Raw genomic sequence first — 25000 nt, 5'->3', positions numbered from 1 at the left:
TGGGAGTTATATAACTCTCAGAGTTAGGGTTTTAATATTTCAAAGTTTAACAGATTTAATGTAAAAGCAAACATATATAATATCATGTTTAGTTCCCAGATACGGGACCATCTTATAATATATATATATATATATATATATATATATATATATATATATATATATATATATATATATATATAGATAGATAGATAGATAGATAGATAGATATATATACATATATACTACATATATATATATATGTGTATATATACACTATATATATATACATACATATATATATGTATATATATACTATATATATACATACATATATATATATATATATACTATATATATACATACATATATATATATATATATATATATATATATATATATATATATATATATATATATATATATATATATATATATATATATATATATATATATATATATATATATATATATATATATATATATATATATTATATATACTAATATATATATATATATATATATATATATATATACTATATATATATATTTATATATATATATATATATATATATATATATATATATATACATACATACTATATATATATACTATATATATAAATATATATATATGTATATATATATAAATATACATATATATGTGTATTTTATATACATATACATCTATGTATTATTTATATATATATATATATATATATATATATATATATATATGTGTGTGTGTATATATATATACAAAATAAATGCATACATATGAATCTATACATCACGTGTAAAAGCTGTAAAAACTTACTTCTAGGAAGACCTTGTGCACAGTATATCGAAATTATGAATGTAGCTGGCTGCAAGTGAACTCCTGCTGACCACAATAGGTTAGTTTCTACATCATCATTTTCATTTTTCCCTGCACCAAGATCTGGGCAAACATTACCAGGACCTAGTACAGCTACACTTGCTTTCAAATATCCTGGAAAAAAATTAAGTTGAATTATAGATATATATTAAAATATTTAATAGCATGATAGTAATAGCATATGCACAAATGTACATGAAAATTCCATTATTTCAAACGTAATCTGCATAAGACAAAAAACTGACCTTGAACTGTAGGAGTAGGCTCATCGGGATTAGCCAGTACTAGCCATCGATTTACGAATGCAAATTCAGGCTGATCGTAAACCATTCCAAGCTCACACTGCAAGATCAAGTTTAATAGTTGTAATATAGTTAGATTTAGAATTTCAAAAAAAAAAAAAAAAATTATTTTATAAGCACATTTATTTTTAAAAATCTGCCTTTTCCTAATGATGCTGGTTATGCCATCAACATTTTTTTTATCTCTAAATTACCTGAAATTTATTTGTATACTTTCTAAAATATCTATTCCTCTTGGATCATCAAATCTTTGTCAAGTAGCTTTTATTTCACCTTTGCCTTCACCAGACTGGTTCCTTCAAATCAAACGTCATCTTTGATATGACCACAGTTTTTGGTAGAGTTACAGCATCTACACACTTTTATGGCTAACAATCCTTATGGACAAATTCTTTTCGCCCTATTCCTACTAGCTGGGTTTATTCTAAATCTGAGAGAGACTGTTGTACTTCTTTAAGGAAAGAAGTTCTATTATAAATGGAAATATTATAATGCCTCTATCTCTACTAAAGTCGAAAAAACCATTCTTCTTTGCCAATTAATTACTGCAGGTTCAAGTTTCTACCATTAACCCAAACAGGTCAATAGCTTCCTAGCCAATTTCTTCATACTAATTTACATGCTAGTCGAGCAGATAACAGCAATTTTCGAGAGGAATCGTGCAGAAATATGATAAAGCATAAAACTTGACACACCTGTTCTCCAAGTGGAACTAGTCAAATATGACTGATTAGCCCATTGAAAATCCAAGATGGCACACATTTATCAAGACAACCACCAAATTAGTCCCCCTTAGTTGATATTTTGCTTAATTATTTGTAGGTAGTCCAGCTTTGATGACTGTAAAATCCAACACTGAAACGTTACAAAAGTGACAAAACAAATATTTGGAGGTTTTGGATCAATATACCTCCGAGAGAGATTCCTTGAGTGATGATTAATTTGATGGACTTGAAAAGAATCAAACACAAGATGAAATTTCGTATTATACACAGACAAGTAAATTATTAGATGTTTTAGATCAACTATAATGTGTGCAGCTCCTGGAATTTCCAATACTGTTCTGACACAACAAAGTGCCAAGGTTTGCTTATCTGAGGTATAGATGGTTCTCAGTCCCAGCTAAAGAAGGGGCAATTTTATATTGTGACACCTCTAGTTTCTTTATGTAGGAGGATTAAAAAGATGAGCTGTAATTCATGATGAATTATCAGGTAGTATTTCTGCAAATAGCATACATAGGGCAAATCAAATGCTACAGAATAAAAGGATTAAAACTGCAGGTACAATTTCATGGATTAAATCAATGATAGGTGGTGATTATTTTGCTAATTTCGTGGTGGTTTTACCAAGTACAAAGGTGTTAGATTGTTTGAGACACTGGATGGTTGTATTCCATTTGGTAAGATTTCCTTGCACTGTTCCAATAACTCGGAAATCATTAAGATAGCTACTGTTGTTCACAGATTAAGTGCTAATATTTCTCGTCTTCGTGTTAGTGATTTGATTGAAGAGAATAATGAACAGATTCATAAATTATGGTCATTGGAATCGATAAGCATCAGTCCATTTGCCTCTTCTGTATATGACGATTGTGTGTACAGAAATTGTTATCAACAGCGTTGAACATCAAAACTGAGAGCATTTTATTCGTCTTCTCTGGAAAGAAAATAGCCCTCTTTTGCCAAACAACAATAAAATGGCTTTAGGTCAAGTACATTCATTAAGGAAAAATTCATCTAAAGTTCCTGGACGTTTGGATGCATACCTTAATATCATTCAGGATCAGTTGAAACCCAATTTTATTGAGGAAGTTCCTGATGCAGTACTTTGTGCTAACAAGCATTACATGCCACATCATGAAGTGCTTAATGATTACCCCTTTAATGATGATAATTTTAGTACTCAAGATGGAAAGAGTAATTCTTCTCTCAATTATTATTTAACTAAATGATCCTCCCTGATGCAGAAGTTAGGTGATGTTTTGTTGAAGTTTAGAGTTAACGAGTCTGGATTTAGAGCAGATATTAGCAAAACCATTTTGCAGATAGGTCTATAGAATGTTGATCAAGATATTGTTATACTTATGTGGTTATGAAATACCCAGAAGCAAGGTTAAGACACTGATAGATTTGTTAGTGTGTTACTTGGTAGCACATCTCCATTTTTTTATGGCACACTTGCCTGTTATTCGAGTAATTCGGGTAGTCCCTTTAAGAATTTTATTGTTTTATGCTGAGGCTAACAAGCAACTGAAAAGGGTAAATATGCAACTCAGGACTTGGGTAACTAACAATGAGAAACTTGCAACTAAAATTGAAGAATATAACAATGGTTATGTTGTTCCTGAGTTGGGATGTGAATTCAGACATGCTTAGTCAGAAATCTGCTAAAATATTTGTAATTGAAGTAATCACAGAATGCAATTCACTTAGTTATGTCCTATGGAGTAAAATCCTTATTCAAGCTGCTTGGCGAAGCAATGCCCCATGGAATGATCCATTAGGTAAGGAGTTTTCAGGTAGTTGGATGGAATTATATGAAGCATTCAAGCCACTTAGTGAAATATCAGTACCTCTGAGGCTTGCAACTCAAGGAGTCTTATTTTTTTTTCACATATTTTGTGACTGCTTGACCGGAGCTTATGGTTGTGCAGCCTATTTACTAGGAAATGGAGAAAGTGATCTTCTTATGGCAAAGGCTAAGGTTGCTCCCCTTAAAACCACAAGTCTTCTACAATTGGTAATTGATACTGATATCAATTTGGTTAGGAATTAAATTGACCAATTACATTTACGAAGTTTTAAGTAATATTAATATTTCAAGCATTGTAATTTGGTTTGACAATGAGGCCTCTATTAAATGGATCTGAAATGGTAATTCCAAAATTACTTACGCTTAGAACAGGGTAGTTTAAGTCTCAAGCAATTATCAATTATTTCATGGGACTACTAGAGAAAATGCTGCTGACGCACTGACTCGTGGAGTCAAAGTTAAAGTGTTAAATTTATTAAGGTTTAATGGTCTTGCTTGGCTACCATTTGAAAGTTTGTGAACAAGTCAAAGAAATAAAGTTGCAGTTTATGAGATAATAGCACACATGCAAATTGATCCAACCACGGTTGAATGGTTGTTTGAAGTACGGCTACCAGATGAGTTTATCTGGATGTGGCATTATATACGACAGCAGAATCATTCTCATTGATTTTTTGTAGATGTTGTGTCACCTGGTCTGTTTCCAACCAAATAATTTGATATGATACTATAAACTTTTAAGCACTGCAAAGTTTCTAGAGAAATATATAGTGATGCTTAAATATTATAATATTTTAATATTTGTGGTACCGTTTGGAACTTCGATCCTAGAACAAATTGGCAAGGTGGCTTCTATAAGAGGATGATTAAGATTATTAATAATAGTTTGTAAAATTTTTGTATTACAAGAGAGTCAGTTTAGATGAGCTACAGACTGTAGTAGTTGAGATTCATTCTAGTGTAAATAAAAGACGGCTCACTTATATCATCAGTGATAAGATGTCTCCTGAACCTTATTTGCATCTCTTATATTGCAGATGAATTGAAGCTATGCCACCAGTAATTTTTAGAGAACGAATCTGGTCCTACTTATATGTACCACAATCAATTGAACAAGCCATTTTCCTTATTGACTTGCATCATTTCCAAAATTGAGAAAAACTGTAATAATTTGTATCTAGTTTCCTTAAGAGAACGTCATTATGGTTCTAATAGAGCTAAAGAAAAAAAAAATAATCTTGAAGTTGGGGATGTTGATTTTGTTTACGTTGAACAGCCAAGAATCGAGTGGTTTTCAAGTAGAATCGTTAAGGTTATAATATACCCGATTTAGGAGGAGTCATATACGTTCTGTAGATGTATACTGCAAAGATCATGTCATCACACAAACATTTGAAGAGCTTTTATCTTTAGAGGTTAGTGAATCAGTGGATGATGAACTTGAAAGTACGCTATGATAATGTGAATACCAATGATTAGAGATCTGAAATGCCTCATCCTATTGATCAAATAATTGAAACATACCCACAACTTGCTAGGAAATTTAGAGCTACATTAGAGAGAATAGAGGCTATAAAACAAGGAGCTCTGTAATAAAACTTTAGTACTTATGTGAGAAATCACCTTTTTCTTTTTTGATGCTTGTTAATTGTTTTACGGGCTTGGCCCGATAATGTCATTAAAATGACAGTTAATTTCTATTTCCATTAATAGAAAGGTATTTTTCTTTTAGTCATTAGTTTTACTGTATTTTTTGTGAGACAATCAATAATTAATAATTATATTATAATATATTACATAATATATATAATGATTTCTTGCCCGTATTTTAAGGTATGGGTCGCGTCGCCTACTTCGTCTTAGCTTTGAGGGCAACAGGGAAGGATGTGTTAAAAACTAATCCAAATTTAATCTTTTCTAGTTAACGATAATAGCAAGCAATTCTGTTCCTTAATTGTTAAAAATTACCTAATAATTCCTGTGTCTTCATGAAGACAAATAACTATCCAAGTAAATCATACAAGTTAATTTGCATGTTTAGCCAAATGTGTACAGGGAGTTATATAAGAACCCCAGGTTAGTTCTTGTCCCTTTGCATTAGATGAATACCACCGAGATTTATGGTATATAAATTTATATCTTTAGTTTGTAATTTCATTACAGTGTTTAAAATTTCTACCTTATTAGCTGTGGATCATTTTGAGCTATTGAAGAGATCTGATTTCACCTCAGCAGTTATGCTATGAAATAGAAAACAAGAGGCTGGACAGCAGGATGGAAGAAAAGATAAAAGTGCAGACCTCCACCACGGCAGCTTATTCCTCGTTGGCATGGATTTTCATACATTTAAATATGAAAAAAGTTTGAGGTCTCTGTGACAAGGATGTCCAAACTTATGGCCGATTACGAGATATGGACGATTTGCTCATCCGTAACCTTGACCTTTAACTTTCCAAAATTCAACTATCACCAGCTCTTTACATAAGTTTGAAATCCCTGCAAGTTTAATTACATTACGATTAAAATTGTGGCCTTATACTGTAGTTGACCTTTTGCTTGACCTTGACCTTGAACTTCGACCTTAACATTTATTAATTGGCGTGGATTTTTATACACTCAAATATGAACCAAGTTTGAAGTTTCTGTGACATCGATGTCCAAACTTATGGCTGACTACGTGAATTGGACATTTTGCTTGACCGTGACCTTGGACCCTGACCTTCAAAAATTTATTCAATTACAGCTTTTTACATACCAATTAATCGCTGTAAGTTTCATTACTCTACGATTAAAACTGTGGCCAGGAAGCTGTTCACAAACAAACAAACAAACAAAAACACAAACGGGCAAAAACATAACCTCCTTCAAAGTTTATGGAAGGAGGTCGTAATAATAATAATAATAATAATAATAATAATAATAATAATAATAATAATAATATTAATAATTCCTGGATTAATATGTAACATATCAACCAATTTAATGGTAGAGGTAATATTAAGCATACTAACCTTAAAGGAGCCGATCAAAGAACAAGACCTAATTCCACTGGAATTGCACACCTGAAATAGAAAGCAAACTTGCTTTTAAATACATATTAAATTCACTACAATATTGCAGTGTAAATGACATATGTCATATTGCAATTTTAAAATATGACAAAAATAAGTCCAGTTACAAACCTGAAGTTCCAAGAAATCCTCTAAAATCTCGTTGGGTAACTTTTCTGCTTGGAAGAAGAAAATTTCATCAAACCAGGGACTTGTTGTACCTTTATGAATTCTGGTCTGTTTTGTTTCTCCGTCAAATTTTATTCTGCAAACTGGATTTATGTTTGCCCCAAGAAGTTGCCTCCCTTCCACAACCCGAACTCTGATCTAAATGGAGTAAAAGAACAATGTATATCAGTTCAGTAATCATATTTCAGTAGCTGGGTGTATATGTATGGATAAGAAAAATTGCATTCACGCAGCCTTATATTGATAAATGGAGAAAAATTATCAATTTTGATAAATTGAGAAAAAAATATAATTTTTCATTGTTCAAGACAGTTCTATACACAAAAATGCTAAGATATTTTTTCTTATTTTTTGAAATCTTTCTAAAGATATCTAATCTATATTTATTAAACTTACACTCTCCAATACCTAATTAAATTTTCTTAAATAAGCTATTTTACTATGCACGGCTCATTCATTAATCTAAAATTAGAGTGGATATCATTAGGCTAAAGTTAGGAACAAGCACCGATTAGCAATGCCATTCCTAGTACAAGGGGAATGGCGGTGTATGTTAGGACTGAGTTCCATGCTTCTCATAACCCATTCTAAGAATGCGGATGTCAGGAGATTCAGGTCATAAAAGTTTGTGGTAGACATAACTTTTATTTGTGTTTGAACTATCGGAATACAGACTTGAATTATTCTATCTTCGATTGTCTTTTTACCATTATGGTTAAGATACAAGAAACTGATAAAAATGTCTTTTATGGGCTTGTTGGTGAATTCAATGTTCACAATAGGGAATGGTGAAATTCGGTTTTTCTTGCTGATCGCTATGGACTAAGAGTTTTGGTTTTTGCCTCCGAATCAGGCTGTAAACATATTATAAGTGAAGAAACTCAGAAGTCTGTTAACTGCTTGGGTCTAGTATACATTAACTTCACTTGTGTTATAACAAGTAGGGTTCGCTCTCCAGTTAGAACATTTGATCATGCCTTGGTTCCTTTAGTAATCAAGGCTGATTTGTAATACTTATGTAAATATATAAAATCTCACACAGAGGATAATTGTTATGAGTGATCCATTGCAATTGAATTGGTCACAATTGTATAAAATTATTGGGCTGCTTGTTTTCCTGCATGAGAATCTGGTCAAGATAATCAATGAACATCTTCTCGTGTGTTAAAATACAGAGTGAAAGACAAACCCTGCTCCAACGTTGATTGTAAATGGGCTTATTTTGAGAAAAGGGTGGTCTATCATCTTCAGAGGGGTAACATATCAGATATAACTTGGAATAACTATCCTCGGCTATGAGCTGTTGCTCAAGAGAGTTTACTCTTGAAGAGAAATGGAATACAATTTCACCATACTAGATACAAAACCCTTTTTGGTACTACCCAGGAACATAAATGATGAGCTACCCTTAAATCACTCTTTGGTGTAGACTTAACAGTTCTTCCTTTACTTAAACCAGATGGTTTAAGTAAAGGGAAAGGCATTCCTTTTGGCTGATGTGTTAGGAAGTAAACAGGTAATAAAAAAAACAATTTTCCTCATTCCTTTTTTTCCTGAGGCTATTCGGCCCCATGAAATTGAAATGCAGTTATGGACTTGACTTATGGACTTATGAAGGTGTAAACCCAAATATTTCTTTTACTTTGTATTTTATAATGGCCACTGATTTCTTAGCTCCAAGTGGCATTTTCCTTTGTTTTTTTTTATAAAAACTGCAGATTTCTTAGCTCCAAAGTTATCTGTTATTTTGCGCAAGTCACTAAGAAGGGGAGCTTTTAGCACTTGTTGGAGAATTGGTAATGTTACTCCTCTATGTGAATGTGTTTTTGGTAGCTCAAGTCCAACTGATTATCGCCCAATTTCCATAACTCCCATATCGTTTTTGAACGTCTTCTGGCAAAACGTCTTAATAGGTCTGATGAAGGTAATCATCTATTCCCTAGTTTGCAATTTGGTTTTCGTAAAGGCCTTGGAGCATGTGATGCCCTTCTTATAATCTCTAATACTGTACAGATATCGCTTGATTGTGGTCAGGAAGTTCGTATATTTGGCCTTGATTTTAGTGCTGTCTTTGACCGTGTTAATCATGAGGCCCTTGTTTTCAAACTCAAACAGTTGGGAGTGGGTGGGTCGTTTCTTAGCATTATTATTGATTTTTTAAGTAATAGATCTCAAAGAATTGTTGTTGATGGGCACCATAGTGAGTATAGGAATGTGATATCTAAGTGTTCCACAGGGTAATGTTCTTGGCCCATTACTTTTCATACTATATACACATGACATGTGGTTTGGCCTAGAAAACAAGCTTGTTGCATATGCAATACTACGCAGTACTCTAGAAGTTTTATTCCAGCTGTGACCAAGTTGTGGAATGATCTTCCTAATCGGATAGCTGAATCAGTAGAACTTCATAAGTTCAAAGTTACAGCAAATGTTCTTATTTTGACCAGGCTGACATGAGTCTTATTATAGTTTATATATGAAATATCTGTTTTGACGTTGTTAATAGTTTATATATGACATATTGTATCTGTTTTGACGTTAACTGTTTTTAGAATGATTTTTCTTAATTTGTTCTCATCATTTATTTATTTCCTTATTTCCTTTTCTCACTGGAATATTTTTCCCTATTGGAACCCTAGGGCTTATAGCATCTTGCTTTTCCAACTAGGTTTGTAGCTTGGCTAATAATAATAATAATAATAATAATAATAATAATAATAATATAATAATAATAATAATAATAATAATACTTCCTCAGTTGTCTTATTTTTTGCAAGTTACCGAGATGATCTTTTTGCACATGCTTGAGAATTGGTGATGTTACTACATTAAGTAAATGTGTTTGTGGTATTTCTAGCCCCTCTGATTACTGCCCAATTTCCTTAATTCCCATATCTGTTTTAATGTCTTTTGACAAAATGGCTAAATAGGTATGTTGAAGGTAAAGGTGGGCAGAATATTTTGAAAGTTTGTTGAATGTTGAGGATAATAGGGAGGCAGATATAATTCCTGTTCCAGTTGTTGAGGTGCCAGTGATGGGAGATGAGAATGAGAGATAGATTACAATAGAGGAAGTGAGGAGAGCACTAGATGAAACGAGAGTAGGAAAAGCATCTGGTATGGATGGTGTGAAAGCTGAGATGTTGAAGGAAGGGGATGTGACTGTACTTGAATGGTTGATTAATTGTTTAATATATGTTTTGTGTTGTCAATGGTACCAGTAGATTGGGTTTGTGCATGTATTGTACCACTATATAAGGGTAAGGGAGATGTGCATGAGTGTTGTAATTCAAGAGGTATTAGTTTGTTGAGTGTAGTTGGAAAAGTGTATGGTAGAGTAATGATTAATAGGATTAAGGATAAAACAGAGAATGCAATCTTGGAAGTACAGGGTGGTTTTAGAAGAGGTAGGGGTTGTATGAATCAGATTTTTACAGTTAGGCAGATATGCGAGAAATATTTACCAAAAGGTAAGGAGGTGTATGTTGCGTTTATGGATCTGGAGAAAGCATATGATAGAGTTGATAGGGAAGCAATGTGGAATGTGATGAGGTTATATGGAGTTGGTGGAAGGTTGTTGCAAGCAGTGAAAAGTTTTTACAAAGGTAGTAAAGCATGTGTTAGAATAGGAAATGAAGTGTGCGACTGGTTTCGGGTGAGAGTGGGGCTGAGACAGGGATGTGTGATGTCGCCGTGGTTGTTTAACTTGTATGTTGAAGGAGTGGTGAGAGAGGTGCATGCTCGAGTGCTTGGACGAGGATTAAAACTGGTAGGCGAGAATGATCATGAATAGGAGGTAAATCAGTTGTTGTTTGCGGATGATACGGTACTGGTAGCAGACACAGAAGAGAAGCTTGACAGACTAGTGACAGAATTTGGAAGGGTGTGTGAGAGAAGGAAGTTGAGAGTTAATGTGGGTAAGAGTAAGGTTATGAGATGTACGAGAAGGGAAGGTGGTGCAAGGTTGAATGTCATGTTGAATGGGGAGTTACTTGAGGAGGTGGATCAGTTTAAGTACTTGGGGTCTGTTGTTGCAGCAAATGGTGGAGTGGAAGCAGATGTACGTCAGAGAGTGAATGAAGGTTGCAAAGTGTTGGGGGCAGTTAAGGGAGTAGTAAAAAATAGAGGGTTGTACCAACTGTGATATGAGAGGGTTAAATATTGGTCGAGACCTGAACTAAACGTGCAACCTATTTTCATATAATAATATTACCATCACCAAATGGTATTTCCCCTCAAAAGAGTATCTTAAATCAAGCGATTAAACTCGAGATGTGTATGGAAAATCTGAATAAATGTAATTTAAAGTAATGATTACTTCTTAAACACTAACCTCATATCCCCATTACATACCTGGAATTTTGTTTTGGCACTGGAAAGCCCGTCCCTGTTGCGTGTCTTCGGGTTACCCATTAGGGGCATACCACCGGGTGTTAAACTTTCTGTATTTCCATCAGGCGTTGTACTTATACCTAAAGACGTAAACAGAAATGAGAACGGATTGCAATATAAGGATTACATGTGTAATACTAATATTCGAACTTATATGGACTTGGAAAATACAATACAATAAGAAGAATATTAAATTCAGCACAAAACCAGAAAAAGACAAACAATGCAATTCAAGGTATAACACATTCATGTTATTAACTGTTACAGTTTAGACTACATTAATCTATAGACTAATGACACATACACATACACATGCATAACACATTACAAAACACGAGAAAGATTTAAGATATTTGATTGTACAATGAATATATTTACTCAATAGTAAAATTAATAAATGCATAAAATTATAAGCATCAATTGTACATCCACAAAAGACAAATAAAAGCATGCATCACATTCCGTGCAGCTTTCTCTAATGCCAATAAAAAATCAGAATCTTAGATCCACCTGGGAAGTATACCTATACAATTCTCTTACATGCATAGCATATATTATTCAAAATTACATGAAAAAAATGCCCGTTCGGTTGGTTTTATCGATTTTCTCGAAATCATTTAAAATTCCTATGCTCCAAGACATTTTTTTTTATAATTTCGTGCGATACAAGTTTTGGTAAATTATCATGTAAGCAGATATGAGAATAAATTAATTTACACATGAAATTACTGCGAATGTGTACTTTATACATGTGCACATATTACGCACACAATTGCAACATTCTTTACTCATATACAAAAATAATGCAAATTAAATACTGAATAAATTCATTAACGCAGGCATTACACATGTGAAGCATCCATCATCAGTGAGAGTGAATCTTACGTTCTTCCTAAATAATTACTTGAATTATTTGAGCCTAAAGGCATACATCCAGTAAGACCCTTGATTCCAGGTTTTAGTTTATTTCTTTTCTTGTCACTATTCTTGTCATCGGGAGATGAAGAGACTTCATGCATCACATCACCATTCTTCCTACCATCTGCCAACTCAGAGGAGACTGCTGCTGACCTGGCTGCTAGAACACCAACTCTTCCAGCACTTCCAGCTGTGGCTAATCCTAAGAAGATGGGGTATACAAAGCTTATGCTTATGTATTCAGTCTTCAAATAAGCTATCAAAATTCATACCTGTGATGTCAACTACTGTATACATGAACTTTACCCCACTTCTGGAAATTACAATATCCTAACGACTAATTTCATCAACCATCAAGGACCAATGGCTAAGATAAATGATAAGCTGTAGTTTTTTCGTGTTCAATAACATGGGTAAGCCTACAATCTTTACAGTTGCAAAATTGAAAGATATACCATATATTCTGCCCTGTATAACACCTATCCTTGTTGACTGAATGTACAGTACACAAGAAAAATGACGAATATGGAGGTTATTTATATTTTCCATGACTATACAAACCCAAGTTCTTTACATAGAAATAACAGCAAATCTGGAATACACTAAAGTTAAAACTTTGAAATAAGGTGTAAATAGGTGGTCAGTAGTACTCAAATGGGACCAGGGAAGCCCTCGCCACCTGCTTATTCACCTTGATTACAGCTGGTATTTTCTAGGGGGTTAGTGGTGGCAGGAGAGTATGAGTAAAGGACTCTGTATAGGTAGGAAAATTATGAATTATCCCTAAACTCATCATTTATTCAAGTACAAATACAACCATTCATCCTTCACATCGGAGAGACTATCCTTAGGTGGGAGGATGTTCCTGTTCCAACTGGCTGGAAACTTATCTCGGGAGTCCTTAACTCGGGCCCTATAAGTGGGGACATATCAAGTTCCTTATACCTCATGCACCACTGGTGTGACTATACCAGTGAGTCCTGGTGTTTGCCAGACGGGAGTTTGAGGCCTGCTCAGACTCGTTAGTACCTTTAGTGTCTGCAACCTTACCATCCTTGTTAGCTAAGGTTTTGGGGGGGGGGTTTGGGAGAGCCTATAGGTCTATCTGCTTAGTCATCAGCAGCCATTGCATGGCCCTCCCTGGTCCTAGCTTGGGTGGAGAAGGGGCTTGGGCGCTGATCATATATTATATGGTTAGTCTCTATGGCATTTTCCTGCTTGCTAGGGCAATGTCACTGTCCCTTACCTCTGCCATTCATGAGCAGCTTTTAAATCTTTAAACCATGGCCCATGCAATGAAAGATACCGAGCAGAAAATCTGTGTCATAACAATAAGTCATATGTATCCTAATGGTTTTACCTGATTCTAACCATGTAGCATACATATCCTAATGGGTTTGCTTCATTCACACCATGTGGTATATGTATAGTAATGGGTTTGCCTGGTTACTACACACTCCCACTTGCATGGAGTGCGGGGAATTATGCATCTATATTACATTATAGAACCTCCATCCTCTATCTGATGCTCATAGTCCTGTGAGAGGAGCTGAAGGAGCAACATCACCTGCTGTGCAACTGCTATAGGCCCTGGAGAAAAAGCATCTAGAGACCACATCTCTAAATACCTAAATGTTGTTTGAGGTTTCCACATGCTTGCCTGTAGTATATGCAGTACAGAGGTCCTTCCTGAATGCCAGGATTGTACTGACCCCTCTGACATCATGTGTTCTAACTTGAGCTCTTCCTGGGGAAGAGAGTAGGGGTGGTAAAAGGGTACGGTCAATGAGCCACTTTAGCCAAGAGGAGATTTTATTTCTGGTCACCTCCTTTTTCACTCTCCCCATGCTGATGAAAAGGTGTTGCAGGTATGGTCGGATTGTGTGTGTGTTTTTAAGGTGGCAGCCTCAGCGCCCTCTCAGGACACAAAAGCAACTGATCGAGATCACTAATAACCTACTAAGGCTGGCGATATAAAAAGATAAAAACCTGGAATAAAAAACTAACCATTTCTGGGTTTTGGCAATAAACTTGGGGATGAGGGAGGCTAGGGCGAGCAAGGAGACCAGTTTGACAGTGAGATTCCTATCCGAGGCGAGTCTCAATGGTTCATAAGGTGCCCTCTTCAGGAAATGTAGTACCTTAACAACATCCAAGGGTGGTGGTCTCACCTCTAATGGAGGACTGGTCTGTTCAAAACTCCATTTGAGAATGGGGATCTCTACCAAAGAGGAAACATCAACTCCTTTCAGCCTAAAGACCTGGTTTAAGACTGAGCGATGACCTTTCACAGATGATCCTTTCAGAGATAAAATAAAAAAAAAATCAGCTATTAATGGGATAGAGGCTCCAAGAGTTGAAACTCCAACAGCCTAAGATGGCCCGCATAGCTTGATCCACTGAGGTTGAAGATTTCCTGAGGTATCTAGATATTTCTCGCTCAACTTTGTGCAAAAAGCATTTCTCCGAGCCGAGAGGAGATGCTGGATAACTTACATGCACTGATTCCACTGTGCTCTGGAAGGTCTGGTCGTGTGGTTGGCACAAGAGGAGCTATTTCCCTCGGAGTCTCTATCAGAAGTATAAGGTCTTGGTACCATGCTACTTGTGGCCATTTCGGAGCCATTAGTCATGTTGAGGATGAGAGTGGTCTGAACCCTATTTAAGAGTACTTCTTCTTAGCCACAAAGATAGGAAAACATACATCAAGGCAGTCCCATAGGTACTGGATCGCGGCCTTGAACACTGGTTCTGGATCTGGCACCTGTGAGCAGTAAACTGGAAGCTTGAGGTTTAATTAGGTCGTAAAGAGGTCAATCATCAGTGAATCACACAAAGTCAAGATCTTGGTCACTATCCGAGTATTCAAAGACCATTCCAAGCTAAACAATTGCATCCTCCTGCTTAGTTTGTTCATAGTTTGTCCGTTACAATGTTCTTTCTGTCAGGAATGAAGCGTAATCGAGTTGAGCTCTACCCATTCATGGGTCTCTACTGCTAGATGATAAAGCTGCAGTGATAGGGAACCTCTTTTTTGTTCACATTTGCCATTGCAGTGTTGTCGTTCATCAACACTACTGAATTACTGGTTAAAGAGGCCAAAATGTTGGAGCTTAATAAGAGCTGCTCAAAGCTTCAGTGCGTTGATATGGTATCGACACTCTTTATATGCTTACAGAGATGTGCTCACCAATCTTCCTTTGACGCACCCATTAATAACAGGAGCTCTGGTAGAGGCGTCCTGAGAGGAGAGCCCCTTAGGTTTGTCTCATCCAGTCACCATTCTAGGTCATGTCTGGACTCTTCCAGTATTGGAACCAATGAAAAAAGATGGTTAAGATGTTGAGACCAGTGTCCCTTTAGCTTCCACTGGAGTGATTGAAGGTAAATTTAACGTCCTAATAACTTCTTCCACTGGTGAGGTGCCAGATGGGGCTAACAAAGAGAGGGGAGTGCCGCTTCTCTCAGGCATGCTACTCTGTCCAGAGATGGGGGAGATTTTCCTGAGGACCACGTTGATGTCCACTCCGATGTAGATGAGAGTTTGCTTTAGCATTAGGATGAGCTTCTTCAAATTCACCACAATCCCTGAATAGTGAAAAAACAAAAGAAGTCTGTCTTGGTGAAGAATGGCTTCGTCAGACTCTGCCAAGATCAGCCAATCATACAGATATCACAAGAGACTAATGCCACTGGTGTGCACATGCTGACACTAGCATAAAGACTGGTGAAAACTTTTGGTGCCGAGAGCCTGAAACAAACACCTCGAACTGGTAGGCTTTGTTGGCCTCAACGAAGCAGAGGTACTTCATACAGGAGATATATACTGGGATCTGAAAGCAAGCATCCTTTAGATTGATCAACAACATGGATGTGAAAAGGCCCGATTGTCTGCCTAACTGTAGCTGCCGTCTCCATCTTTAATGACATTTGTAACACAACTCGTTCAAGACTGACAGGTCCATGACTGTTCTCCACCTTCCAAACGCCTTTTCTACAAGAAAGAGTCAACTGTAGAAGCCTGGGGAGCTATTATCAACCTCTTGGAGAACGCCCTTCTCTAGCATATCCTACACTTCTGCTAGCAGCTTGGTCCTTTGCCAAACCCTGGTGATAGGAGGATGACATCGCTGGTGGTCAATTAGGAGAGGTGGAGTGCTGATCAACAGGAGATGGTGCCCAGATCAAAGGACAACTACCATCACCTCCTTCATCTGGTTTGCAGGCATCCTACCACAGGTGGCATCGTGAGAGGATTGGCCCCCTAGTGGGTTATTGACCTCATCTTTTCCTCAAATACTGGCCTCGCCCTTAACCTTGTCTGCTTGGTAATGGCTGGTTAGTCCCCGGCCTCATGATGGAAGGGACAGGGCAAAGGTAAAGTCTCTGTGTAAACCCATGTGGCTGCCTAACTATTGTCAATGATTTTTCCTGACTGTAATTGGAGGCAGACTGAGGTCACCACATGGACATTGCCCTGTGCAGAAGTGAGCCCTGCCTGGCCTTCCTCCATTTATCGATTACTGCCTTAATTTTCACTGTTGGAAACAGAGAAGGACCTTTCAGGGAAGCATTTGAGATTTAAAATCTCTCACCATCTGCTCTATGAAACTTGGAGGTTATGGCATCACACCTATTCAGGACCTAGTTTGCTTACTGGTTGGCCATTGGAGAATCCAGAACTCATTGGCTCTGGCTCCTGTCAGGACGATGCTCTTGTTAGTCAAAAAAGTCCATGTCGGCTAAAAAGCCGAGGGTGCCTGCTCAGTGGTAGATCTAGGATGAGAAGGTTATGGCTTGCATCACTAAGTGGTCTACATTGACACCTAGGGTCAACATGGCCACTGCAAGATGAAGAGGTAATAGGGAAGGAAAAGACTCCTGTGTCCAGTAGTACTTCATCTGCCATGGAAAAGCTGGAGGACTTATCCGAGAAGATCTCCCCGCCCTTAAGGAATCCTTTCTTGAAGAAACCTATGTATCAACGTGTCTAGTGGTTCCGAGGCCAGGATTAACCATGTAGGCTCTAGACAAGATCTAGTATCCCGAGGAGCACAACACAACCACTCGATAGCTGCTCTTCTGCCCTTAAGAGAGCAAGGTGCATCTTCAAGGCCACTAACTCTACAAATGCAGGTTAAGATCTGCAAAAAGGTGAAATCTGACTTGCCTTCCAGATCCAATGCCTTTGGTCAAGCCGACTAAGGAAGGGAGCCGTCAGATTCATCATAGTAGTCGTGATCAGGGTCATCTCTCTTCAATACCGTACCCGGCTGGTCTTGGGAGGAGTTAAAAGTCAAATAAGTCTCTCGCTCTTTCCCCCTGGTAGTTGACCAGGACTTTAGGGAACTAACAGCTGCACTCCTATTAGGATCCCTCACAGTTATCAAGTCCAGAGTTTCCCTGAAAGTTTGAAGGTCCTCTGCGTTGCTGAATCTATTCTTTGGGATGCTCTTCAGGGCTTTCCTTTCCCTGTGGTGTGTGCCTTCAGAGAAAAGGGAAAGGTGGATAGGTGGTTGTTTCTTCTCTTTTGCATCATATACGTGGTCTGATACTGGCTGGGATCAGTTCTGGTTCATGCGGGCTGTCAATCTGTTTCATCCTTCTTCAAACTCCAAGGAAAAGGAGAGCGAGAGCATGAACCAAATTCTAACAGCAACAAACGATAATTATCAACCAAGGTTATCCCCCTGATTGACAGGGACCACTAATGATTCTGAGGTCTATGATCACCTCGGAAGGAGTCTCTTTGCGCCTTTGGTTGCGCCTATGTCAGTCATCATGTCTTATAGGCATGATGTCCAGATCCTGAAACTGAGGCAGGGCACATTCGAAAGCATGTGTCTCCCTCATCTTAGGGTAATGATCCAATGCTAGGAGGATGCTCCAGACCATCATCGCAAAACGTGTGCCAAAGAGCAATTCTAAGATTTTGTGTCTTGTTTTTTGATATTGTATGCCTTGTATAAGCACTCATTGGTGAAACGCATCTGCAAGATGTGTACCGCACACCTGGATGAGCTGCATTTGGGTGAGGCTCATCTAGGTGAGGTACGTCTTGGCGAGGACCTCGCATATGGACGAGATGCATTGTTTGTGAGGGGTGTCTGGTTAACCCCATGTGGATGAGGCATATCTGGTAGAGGCACATGTAGATGAGCCACGCCTAGGTGAGGCGCATGTGGGCGAGACATTTCTGGTTGAGGGTTGTCTGTGTTTTTCTCGATGAGGTGAAGAGGGGTCAGGAAGAGGTCGACGCACCTTGTGAGCTAGGTTGCTCAGGAGAGAGAGGGCTCCTCCTTCTGTAGGCATGAGGTTCAGGTGATCATTGTCTCTGAAAATTTTTCCTAAGAGCTAGCATGCTTCGATGAGCTAGTACATTCAGGCGAAGGCACTCATCCTTGCTTGCCATACTTCACAAGGGGACAATCTTTAGTTGCCTGAGGGTGCACATTTATACACCTGGGTGAAGGCGAGTAGGAATGCCTACTCGCTGGCTTCTTCACAGAAGTATGTTTGACGTAAGGAAGGGCACTTAGGAAATGTGTCTCCTTCAAAGGTCTCAGAAGGATGAGAGGCTGAGGTGGTGGTGGGTTGCTTTGGGGGCACGAGCCCAGTAAGAACGGAATCCTTTCACTGGGCCCCCATGAGAGAACTCACAACATCTCTTGCAGAAGAGCATCACTCTCCTGTTATGCCCTTCACTAACCACTCCTTTGAAGGAGGACCATGCACTCCCAAGGAGGGCCCCAACATACATAAGGCATCATCTATCTGTAAAATAGAGAATTCCCCACGAGGTGGAGGCCCATCCATTTTGCTAGGGGTAATAGGAAGGTATCTCTGCCAAAACATTTGCCACAAAGTAAATAGTCCTCCAATCTTACCCAACCGGCCTCCAAAGGAAACCAACAGGGAAGATCCGAGGGCAACGTACTGTGGCTAGAGGAAGAAGTCAGGACTTTTTTTACTTTGAGGATGAAGAGAAGAGTTCCTATTGGACTTCTTCCTCGTCCTCCTGCCATATGCTACCCACTGGGAGAGTGATCACTACTGACACTTAGCACAAGGGGAGGTCTGATTGCAGGATAGTCCTCTGCGGGCAGGGCACAAAAGATAAGGATCTATCTCCATGGAATGAATAATGGTGCTGCATGTATTGTTTGACACCCCCTGAACATTTCTGCAGGCATCCTCACTGAAAAAAAAAGGTGTTGCTAACATAATGAAAAAAAAAAGAAAAAGAATAAGCGTTATTGTTTGCCAAAAATTCCAGCCAGCAAATATGTCTGTCCTCACTGACGGCTGCTATCAAAGTGACTGCTCGGTTAAGGAGGGGGCCCTTCACCACTCCCAGTCAGTAATTACCGACCATCTTTTTACATATAAAATTTTAACTTCCATGTATTCCAACATCGCTGTTATTTCTCTTATGTAAAGGACGAAGGTTTGTATTTGTACAGAAACAACTTAATTTTATTGTCTACAACTGATAAATGCTCAAAGTCAACTAAAATTTGGACAACTGGACGACTGTTTTTCTTTGAACTTTATCATCTTTTCTTTGCCTCCGAATGTTACACGCAGAAATACACCCCTGAACATCAGTGTGTCACAAAATTCTAATACAAAATAAAACTATCAAAATCAAGGTTTAAAAACATGCCATGATATCATTAACAACTCTTTTGAATTAATTGAAAACACAGATTAAGATTCGCTAAAAACATTCTTCCACATACTGCTTTCCTTAATCGATCAACTACTCGAGTAAATGAAGGGATAAACAAGAAAAATTTTATGATGTTAACTTTCTTCTTCCATGAGAATGAGAAATCTTTAGAACATGAATCCCAATTTCTCAGTTATTGTACTCAGTAAAACTACACTCAAATTGTTGCATATATTATCAGTTAAAGCGTAGGGAGGGCAAGGCCTTTGTATAGGCATTGACTTGGGCATACAAAAAGATTAATGTACAAAACGTTGCCTTGGTTCATCTGAATATACCTACGTAGAAGGCAAGTGAATGAAGAGAACATGGCAAGAGTTTGACAATTAGGTAGAGCTATGAACAAACTAAATATTTGTAGAACAAAACAACTGGAAACTTAGCATAGCTCTAAAAGACAACGTGAATTAAAGCACTCCTTAAATAAGTTTGATAGGGCAATTTGGAAGTCAAATCACTCGAAGATGAAGGGTTTTTTTGTACATTCTATTAGCTTATAACTGTTAAGTCTGGCCCTTAATGTCCTTGAAGATGATAAAGTCAAAAGTTCTTGGTACAGAACATTGTAACATTTAGTTGAGAAATGTGGCTTCTACCATGGATAACATTTTTTTATAGTTCTGAACTTAAAAAAAGTTTGTTAATCGATCCCTTAAAACTCTAAAGCTTAGCAGCATGCTATTATATATGCTGTATTTTATCACGCCCCTATTTGCACATGTTTGATGTTATCATGCATTCTCAAAATAGAAGCAGAAGTAAAGCATTTTTATAATCTGAATTGCACGTTAATAACCTTTTTTAATTAAAATAAAAACATTTTTATCTTAATACTGTAAAGCTTCATAAAATTTATAAATTTTCAAACAAATTCTTTTTGCAGTTATTGTAACAGATTGTTGGTTTATGCTGTTATAAACTATTCTGAAGCGAAAACTGCTTAACATTTTATGATGATCCCACTACCCTAAAATATAGATTCTCCTCCAGAGGAACAAACTGATGCACTAACCTCCAATCGGAATAGAGAGTAGTGTATAGAAGACCCTACATCAGCATAAGATATGTAGTTACAGGTATAAGCTTTTAATTTTTTTTTTTTCAAATAAAAATAAACAAATCCTCACAGACCTGAGATCCAATTACCTAGAAAGTAGGCAAGGCTATATAAGGAATATATCAGCTTTCCAATTATTCAAGTCAAGTTAAGAGAAAATGCGAAGACTATTTTTTACAAATATTAAATTCTAAAAGTGAGTATGAAGAACTGGAAAATATTTCTCCTGTAGAAGGGCCAATAGCAAACTTCGGAGAATGGGAAGTTAAGAATGCTATAAAGAAAGGAAAAGTAAATGAAGCTGCTGGAAAGTCAGAGGTAACAATAAAAATTATTAAGGCACTTGGAAATCTAGGCAAACAGTGGGTGTACACACTGTTGGAACAGATCTGTGATGTCAAGGAAATGTCATGGGACTGGGAAGATAATTAGATGATTAAAGTGTAAAAACGAAAAGGAGGGTTTTTACACTGTAGAAACTACAGAGAAATAAAGCTTTTGGATGCAATTTTCACGATACTTGAAAGAATAGTAGAAGGGAGGATGAGAGTTGATAGATATACATGAGCAGCAGTTCAGGTACATGAAACGAAAAATCACAGTGTATACTATTTCTAGTAAGAAATGACCTAGAGAAATACCTTGAAGGAAACAGAGAAGTTTACGCGTGTTTTGTGGATCTTGAATAAGAGTATGACAGGGTACCAAGAAGGTTAGTCTAGTGCTGAACAAAGAGAAGACCAAGAAATTAGTGAGGATAATGTGGGAGGGAGCAAGAACCACTGTAAAGACAAAATATGAGGAGACATAAGGCATTCCCTGTGAAGGGTGGCCTCTTTTATGGACCATTCTTATTTCTCGGCATTACCGACACTGAATTTTAAATTACTTTCTTTGGTCTCTCCAACCTCACCATCCGTTTGAGTTAAGGATGGGGGGAGAACCTATAAGTCTATCTGCTGAACCATCAACAGCCATTGCCTGGCCCTCCTTGGTCCTAGCTTGTGTGGAGAGGGGCTTGGGAGCTGATCATATGTATATTTGGTTAGTCTCTAGGGCAGTGTCCTACTCGATAGGGCAATGTCACTGTCCCTTGTCCCTGCCATTCATGAGCGGTCTTTAAACCTTTAAAAGTGAGGTTATAAGAGGTACTTGGTACAATGCAAAACAAAGTCGAAGAAGAAAAAAACACCATAGCTAAGAATTAAAGAAACTTTAAAGAGGAAAATGAAGAAAAATGTTATAGATCAGAAGTATAGGCATAACATACACTAAAGATTGATAAGAAGGGCGAGTATGAAAAATTACCCTATTTGACAGTGTATCTCTACCTCTATGCAGCCGGATCATATGCCTTTGCTTGTATAGGATTGCTCATTTTGAACTGGAACATAACCCATTACCAATGTATTTGTTTTCACTGTGTAATAAACAAACGAATCTAAACTGTAAAATTATCACTCTCTTTTACTGGTGACTTTTGGTCAGACAACTGATAAATACAGTGAAAATCACTATCTAATACTCTAATTATAGCATAATAAAAATGCTATTAACAGGAATAACGTGCAAATTATGTAAAGTTCAGTCTAATTCCAACAGCCATAAGCTAAAGAATAACGATTCAAGAAATCATACCACACCAGAAAAGTGCTGGAAAAAGAAAGATTTTGCAATATGACCCAAGAATAGAAAAATCATACATTAAATATTCAAATATACTTTGTAAGCATCAGTAAATCCAATTTCAACACAGCATATATTCAAACTAGTTCCATTTTAAGCGCAACACCTTATAATATATTAGTCAGTCTACTATTGCTGATTACACAGCACATTTCTAAAACTCTGATATTAAAGCTTCTAACCTGCAGGAGGTACATAAGACAGGGTTAACTGCAAGGTACCAACAGTCGGTGAATCATTGGCACCTAAAAGGCCAAGCTCATAATCCAGTGGTGTTCCAGGGGCTGCTAATACGATATTCCTTAAGGCAATTGTAGCTTTTCCAAGTAGCCTGAAAAATATCACCAGAACATTAAAAAAAATGAAATTTCCACAAATAGTGCATTGTACAAATTAAAGGTCATGAAGATGAACCCTAAAAAAAAACCAAGTGTGACTGTAAGTAGGTGGAAGCCAGTGCCTCCTCAACCTGCAGATCTTTACACTGTCGATGTCTTTTTACTTATATACAACTTATTTAAAATTTGTATGATTCTGGAATGTAAATTTACTTTTGACAAACACATTAGGTCTTTTTCTTCTTCTATTGTCCCAAACTTGACTTATTGATATAAACTCTCATTTCAAGTGATAAGTTTATCCTAAAGATTCTATTTTTTTTTTATTCTACATTGTTACGAGTATTTTTCTCCTGTCTGGTCTTCAGCTGCTTATTCTCATCTTAATTCGTTGGACAAAAACTTGCAGTCTATAAAATTTCTTATTCCTGACCATGACATTAGGCTCTGGCACCATCGTTTAGTTGGTACTTTATTCACGTTATAAGAGATTTTTCAAAATTTTGACCATACTTTGTATTCAAATCTTCCCAGACTGTACTGTCCTGTATGTAATACTCAGTATGCATTTAATTCTAACAGTTTTGCCCTCTCCATCAAAAGTTTCAACACTTCACAGTACTCGAAGTTTTTTTTCCAACTGTACCCAGATTGTGGAACAATCTTCCTAATCTTGTGGGTGAATCGGTGGAAATTCAAAAGTTTAAACTTGCAGCAAATGTTTTTATGTTGAACAGGTTGACATAATCTCTCTTCATAGCTTATGACAGATTTATTTCAACGTCAATGATCTCAAAATATCTCATATTTTTTTTTATTTATTACGGATCATGTATAATTTGTTTATTTCCTTATTTCCTTTCCACACTGGGTTATTTCCCCCCTTGAAGTCCTACGGCTTGTAGCATCCTGCTTTTCCGAATAATGTGTAATTTAGCTAGTAATAATGTAATTTTTAGCCTTCAATCATATAAAAAACTTGTAATGTGATTTATTGAATAGTGTGTCCTTACATTATCCAACCACACAAATCTAACAAAATATAGAGTATACTGCCAGGTTTGGAGGTAAATACAAGAGCCATGGGCTAAGGATGCTTTGAAAAAAAATCTGTTCTTCTCTGGGTAATCATTTGGCACAATTATTAAGTCCAATTGGGAAGATGACCAATCCTTACAAAAACTATAAGATGTAGAAGAGCATTTTTTACCTTAAATTCAGAAAAAAAAAAAAAAAAAAACATTTCCGCTTGGAAAATGGTGCCAACTTAATCAGCCATGGTTCTCCTAATGGGATACACCAAACACCTCAAAACAACAGATTAACATTACACCCAATAATAATATGAAACTAGAAGATGGCTGCAATCTTCACGTATGGGCTACCATTAGCCAATATGGGTCTCGCGGCATCTATTACATCATATCAATGCAGTCTTTCTACTTGCACCTTAACTCTCCCCATTCTTTTGGTTTCCCGTGCAAAAATGGTATAGTCTGCTGCCTAATCCTCCTCATTGTGTTACTATTACACAATCTATTTAACATCCGCCTCCTAAAAAAAAAAAAAAAAAAAAAAAAAAAAACATTTAACAAAAGTCAAAAAAATTCCTGTACTTCCTTTTGTGTGATAAATATATCCCTGTCTTTTTCCTTTTGAATAATTTCATTACGAAAGCTAATTGCAGTCGTTAATCTAGCTATAGGTTTTCTATGCTATAGGATCCTACAGATACAGATCTTTTAATTGCTTGGGAGATTAGTATTACTCTTCTATCTGCAGACCACCACTCTGCTACGTACTGTTTATCATTATTAAATCCATATATTCACCACAAGGAAATTTCACGTTTTTTAGAAATGAATTCTGCTTTGTCCACTTCACCGTAAACAAAGTTCCAGTAATTTTCACTGGAAAGAAGGAAGGGATGTTATTTCCTCAG

General features: G+C 36.8%; 1 protein-coding gene across 1 annotated transcript in view; it reads right to left on the bottom strand.

The window, feature by feature from the left end:
• LOC137643991 (myoferlin-like) overlaps window positions 1-25000 on the bottom strand; it is a 319600-nt gene that overhangs the window by 162386 nt on the left and 132214 nt on the right. Inside the window, 7 exon segments of the mRNA XM_068376837.1 lie at window positions 797-970; window positions 1102-1198; window positions 6705-6755; window positions 6876-7070; window positions 11289-11407; window positions 12232-12447; window positions 22903-23051. Coding sequence (XP_068232938.1) covers window positions 797-970; window positions 1102-1198; window positions 6705-6755; window positions 6876-7070; window positions 11289-11407; window positions 12232-12447; window positions 22903-23051 — 1001 coding nt within the window.

Source organism: Palaemon carinicauda, chromosome 7 (assembly GCF_036898095.1).
Source record: "Palaemon carinicauda isolate YSFRI2023 chromosome 7, ASM3689809v2, whole genome shotgun sequence".
In the NCBI taxonomy this organism is placed as follows: Eukaryota; Metazoa; Arthropoda; class Malacostraca; order Decapoda; family Palaemonidae; genus Palaemon; species Palaemon carinicauda.
The sequence above is the reverse complement of the archived record's forward strand: the minus strand, read 5'-3'. Positions and strand labels throughout refer to the sequence as shown.